The 5,000-nt window shown below is 49.9% G+C and overlaps 1 protein-coding gene across 5 annotated transcripts; it reads left to right on the top strand.

Moving 5' to 3' along the window:
• The first annotated feature begins 441 nt into the window (after positions 1–441).
• CIART (circadian associated repressor of transcription) lies at positions 442–4,179 on the top strand. Of its 5 annotated transcripts, none has more exons than XM_039841488.1 (6): positions 442–566; positions 1,123–1,547; positions 1,723–1,798; positions 2,062–2,140; positions 2,259–2,370; positions 3,480–4,179. In XM_039841488.1, the coding sequence occupies exons 2-6, from the start codon at positions 1,182–1,184 to the stop codon at positions 3,999–4,001; spliced, it is 1,155 nt and encodes a 384-aa protein (XP_039697422.1). In that variant the 5' UTR covers positions 442–566; positions 1,123–1,181; the 3' UTR covers positions 4,002–4,179. The 5 variants fall into 5 exon arrangements, with proteins under 5 accessions (XP_039697422.1, XP_039697423.1, XP_039697424.1 ...); XM_039841489.1 differs by having other exon boundaries at positions 464–566; positions 1,252–1,547; XM_039841490.1 differs by having other exon boundaries at positions 465–566; positions 1,376–1,547.
• The last annotated feature ends 821 nt before the right edge of the window (positions 4,180–5,000 follow it).

The raw sequence follows: 5,000 nt of genomic DNA on the forward strand, positions 1-5,000 counted from the left end.
CCACGTGCTGCCCTCGTGAGCCGAGGCGCTCCAAGAGGGGGCAGAGGGGTCCGCTCGCAAGCAGGACCCAGGAGTCCCACATCTCGAAGCGCGCGCCTCCGGTCACGCGACCAGTCTGCGCAATCCAGACTCGGTCTCCCGCGCAGCACCATCCTTTTTAAGGCCATGGGTTCCGCCCTTTTCCTCCCCTCCCTTCTTTTCCACTTTTTTTTCCATCCTCCTCCTTTCTCATCACCGGGTCCGCCTCGCGAGCCGCATGTAGGGGCGGAGAGCGGAATGCTGCCCTTCCATCCAATCGTCACCTGACTGCCTCTCATTGGCCGAGCCCCTGCATGCCGTAGCCAATGGGACCTGAACTTCGGCAACGACAGTCACGTGCCACCGGCTAGCTGGCCAATGAGGGTGCGAGGCCTGTGTACGCAGGGGGAAGGCACGTGCGGAGCCGCACGTGTCTGGGAGGGGGAAGGGGCGGGACCCAGTGGGAGAGGCGGAGGCGGGGAGCCTAGACCCGGAGAGTCGGAGCAGAAGCTGGAGACAGACGGCCGGGGCTAAGCAGATCCACACAGGTGAGGAGACTTGGAGGCCGGGGAGCGGTCTGCGCGGGAGGATCAATCCCCCCTCCCAAAGAGGGGGCTTAGGGACCCCTTGGTGTTGGGAGGGATCGTGTCGCGTGGCAGGGCGAGCCCGGGTCCGGAGCAGGGATCCCGATCTGGAAGACTGGGAAGAGACGGGGGGCTCCGTGGGAGGCGGTCCGGCAGTCACCAGGTGGGTTCGGGGACCGGGGATGCAAGGCTCGCGGGCGTCGTGACCTCCGGTGGAGAGGCTCGCTGCGGGATCGGGCTGGGAACAAACCAGGCGAACTGGGGAAGGTGTCAAGTCACTTATTCTGAAGTGAGGGAGGAAAGAACGGCGTTTGCAGAGGCCAGAGAGGCGGCCCAGATTCCTAATGGAGGCGGAGAGGCGAGGAAGATGGCTTTTTCTCTCGTCTCTGAGACGGGTAATATCGGGGAGGGAGAGAAGAGATATGATTATCCCGTAGAGTACCCCTCCCCGGCCCCAGTCTCCCAGTCCGTTTTCTAATTCTCGGATTCTGGTTTCAAACTCCTTCGCTTTGCTCTTCAGTTGCAGGTCCGATCTTTGGGTCCTCCAGGAGCTGCTCCCCAGCCCCTGCTTCTCAACCTATGGATTCTCCATCTAGCGTTTCATCCTATTCCTCCTACTCTCTCTCTTCCTCTTTTTCCACCTCCCCAGTGAACAGTGACTTTGGCTTCCCCTCCGATAGCGAGGGGGAGGACAAGGGGGCCCATGGCCCCAGGCCAGACACTGTTGGGCAGAGGGAAGATTCTCGGCCCAGCCCGGGTCCTATCCGCCGCAGGCAACGACCCAAGGTTTCCGGTAACCGACATACAGCATCTCACTCGGCACAGCGGGGCTTGGCTTCTCCTATGGCAGGATGTGGGGTCAAAAGATCAAGAGATGGTGAATTGGAGACCAGTCTAAACGTACAGGGTTGTACCACAGAAGGAGACCTGCTCTTTGCTCGGAAGGTAAGAGAAAGCTGGGGAAAGGAGACCCTACCGGAGTGCCTTAGCACCCAGCTGGTTGGTGAGGACCCTGCGAGGATAGTACTGGCTCCCAGGGCTGGGGGCGGGGGAAGAATTAACCAGTGCTGGTGTGGGCAGTACTCGGTCTTCCCATAGCCTTTCTCCTGTTTTCCTCCAGTGTAAAGAGCTCCAGGGATTCATACGCCCTCTCACAGACCTGCTGAATGGCCTGAAGATGGGTCGCTTTGAGAGAGGTACTGTCTGATTAGTTGCATTTATCTGAGCTAGCTTCATAGCTCTCTTTCTCTCTGTCTCTCCTCCCCCCTTCTTCCCTTTTTTTCTCTCTTTCAAAATGTTTTAAATGTGTATTTCTCTTAAGTCTTTGGGGCCTGGATTATTCCTTTATGTCTTCTGTGACTTAATTTCTTTAGGTGAACCCATTTTAACCCACTTCTATCCTTCCTTTACCTGACTAAATTCTTGAATCTCAATCTTTGATCTCTCTCTCTGACCCCAGGGTTGAGCAGTTTCCAGCAGAGTGTGGCAATGGATAGGATCCAGCGTATTGTAGGTGTTTTGCAGAAGCCACAGATGGGGTAAGCGCCACCCCACCCCCCCGCCCCGTTCTTTCCTTCATAAAAAAGGAGATATCGCCACTCTTGTCCTGTTGCTTTTTTCACACTTAATGGCTTTTTTAAAATGTCTTTTTCACAGGGAGCGTTATCTAGGAACCCTGTTACAGGTAGAAGGGATGTTAAAGACTTGGTTTCCTCACATAGCTGCCCAGAAGTCATCACTGGGTAGTAGCAGGCACCAGCTGACCAAGGTAAGAATTTACAAACCTGAGGAAGAGGTAGAGAAATAACCAAGGAAATGAAGTACGTGCATGCAGAAACGGGCTCCCTCTTCCATTTCCTTCTGGATCTTTTCCCTTTTCAACAAGTTTCTTTTCAGCGAAGGGGATGCTGGAACTTCCTTTGTTGTCTTGATTCCTAGATGTTTTCTTTTTGTTGTTGTTGTCGTATTTTATTTGGATAACTGCAAAGAACTCCATAAAGTTTAATCTTACCTTTCATGTGGCAGTTTATCTGCTTTCTGCATAGATACGGAAGGCTTTTTTCTGGCCAAATGATTTATGCAGGAAGATGCCTCAGCTTCTCTCTGCAGATCCTTTCTCCTCTGCTGCCCCTAAAACATTTTCCTCTTTTTACCCCTGTCCGAATGTACTTGTACCAAACCCTCTGGAAGTGTGGGTTTCAAGGATTGATCATAAGAAGTGCATCACTGGGAGAGGTGGGGACAGCCATGGCGCACCCACAGGGGGAGTATTGGATAGAGTCTTAGACCTAGTGTGGAAGTGATCTATTCTCTGGGCCTTCAAATAATAGGGTATTTAGGGGCCACTCAAATGATGGGGAAGGGAAAGTCTCCTGTGGATAATGGACAGTAACCTTGTTTTCAGTCAACCACAGTTAGTTTTTCTATGAGAATAATCAATTTAAAAATAAGCAGTAGGATCTCGTCTGTATATTAATTTATACTTCTTAAGGCACTCAGCATAGGAACTTAGGACTTAAAATATGGAAATTGAAAAGTGGTGATTCCAGTTACAAATAGACTTTTTAAAAAGAAATTCTAAAATGAACTATTTTATAAGCAGGGGACTGTTTTATTTTGTGTATGTCTGGATAGCCAGTGCCTAATATAGTGTGCGAGACATAGGGGGCCCTCGGGTATTTGTTGAATAAATGAAAGTATAATTCGGTTACTAGAACTTTTGCTTAATTCTGTCCTGGCAGGAAATTATCTGTTGTATAAAATAAGGTATGTTTGCATTGCAAACAGTTCTCAAGGAAAATAAAGGTTTGATCAACCAGGTAGAGTTAACCTGAAAGCTTTCTCATAATTTCTTTTCTCTTTGCTTCCCCTTCCTAGCATTTTCCAAGCCGCCACAGTTATCCAGCTGCTTCCCCTGCACCTCCCGTGGAAAGAATGGACCAGACACAGCTAGGACATCTGCTATTGAAACCAAAGCGGTCTTGGCACCTCACTGAATGGCCAGCCATGAACCCCACTTGGATCCACACCACTCCGATTTGCAACCCCTGTCTCAGCTCCCCCGGTTCCATCTCCTTTGGCAGTGGTCCTTTAGGCACTGGGACCAGCATTGGTGTCATCCTCTTCCTCCAGCACGGAGAGCAGCCCTTCACCCACTCTGCTCCAACCACTCCAGTCCCACCCACTACAGAATCTCCTGTCATCCCTGGTGACCCTAAGAAACTGTCTGGGGAGGGACCTCGTTGCCACAGTTTGCCAGTCACTCTGCCATCAGACTGGACCTGTACCCTATTCCCACCTAATCTAACTCCCACGGCCAGAGAGAGGACCATGGGACACCCAAAGCAGATGAGAAGCCATCCTCCGGGTGCTCTTGATGTCCATCCTCTCAGCCCCTAATCCAGGACTGGAGACTGTGTTTTCTAATTCATGTAAATGTGTGCGTGTGCACGTGCGCGCGTGTGGGTATACACATACATGTGTGTGTGTGTATATATATATATTTTTAAATTTCAATGTGTGCATTTGTGTTGAAGGAAGAGAAGTCTTTTCTGATTAAAGAAATTTTAAACCTAAACAGCTTGCTTATTGGGGGAAATTGAAACCTTCTGCTTTGGACACCAATATTTATCCTCTGAGCTGCAGAAAACAAGAAAGGGGAAGAGAATGTTTGTGACCTTGAGCTCCACCAACTTAGAAGTCTACATGGGAAAATATAAGTCCTGTGGGAGAGGAGGAGGGACTCTCTACTGCTGTCTTTTAAGGGAACAGTTATAAGACTCAGAGTGGCTTTGTTTTTTCATTCAGGTTCAGAGACTAGCACCTTTCCCTTTGTGTGTCTCTTGTAATCATCCAGCAGGCCCAGAAGAGCAGGTTCTTCTGCTCCAGGATGGCTCTTTGCCTTGATGGGAGCTGTCCATGTTCATGAACAAATGCATATGTAATCTGCTGCAAGAGGAGGGACACGAGCCAGAACGGGCATGTAGTTGCCAGTTTTGAAGAGGAAGGGGCACCCTAGACTTGTTAGAATGAAGAGTCTCGTTAGACACTGGGCCTCATCCTTAATCAAAAAGTTGCAGCTGCTGAATGTATGCTAGACAAAGGCTACCCAGTGTTATCAGCTGGCAAAACTGAAGTCTGTGAATTTACCTATATCTACCCTTCTCCATACGGTATTCTTTCTGATTTGTCCCACTTTCCACCAAAATCATGTCCTCTCCCATCCTAAGCTTTGGCAGTGTATCAGTCTACTCATCATTTTAGTTATTGCTTATTGGCTACTGAGCACGTTCTCACAGCCGCTTATACATCTTTCCCCTATGCCTCAAGTCCTCTGTTCTTAGTGAATAACTGTCCCCTTTTACTTTAGAGAACATGACCTCTTCTCTAAGGCAAACC

The sequence above is a fragment of the Pteropus medius genome, unplaced genomic scaffold, assembly GCF_902729225.1.
Source record: "Pteropus medius unplaced genomic scaffold, Ma_sr-lr_union100, whole genome shotgun sequence".
NCBI lineage: Eukaryota > Metazoa > Chordata > Mammalia > Chiroptera > Pteropodidae > Pteropus > Pteropus medius.

Bases quoted from the DNA above. Each gene is read 5' to 3' on its own strand.
- CIART (XM_039841488.1), top strand. From the start codon at position 1,182: ATGGATTCTCCATCTAGCGTTTCATCCTATTCCTCCTACTCTCTCTCT. The intron at 1,548-1,722 runs GTAAGAGAAAGC...GTTTTCCTCCAG, and splicing joins ACCTGCTCTTTGCTCGGAAG to TGTAAAGAGCTCCAGGGATT. The intron at 1,799-2,061 runs GTACTGTCTGAT...CTCTGACCCCAG, and splicing joins GATGGGTCGCTTTGAGAGAG to GGTTGAGCAGTTTCCAGCAG.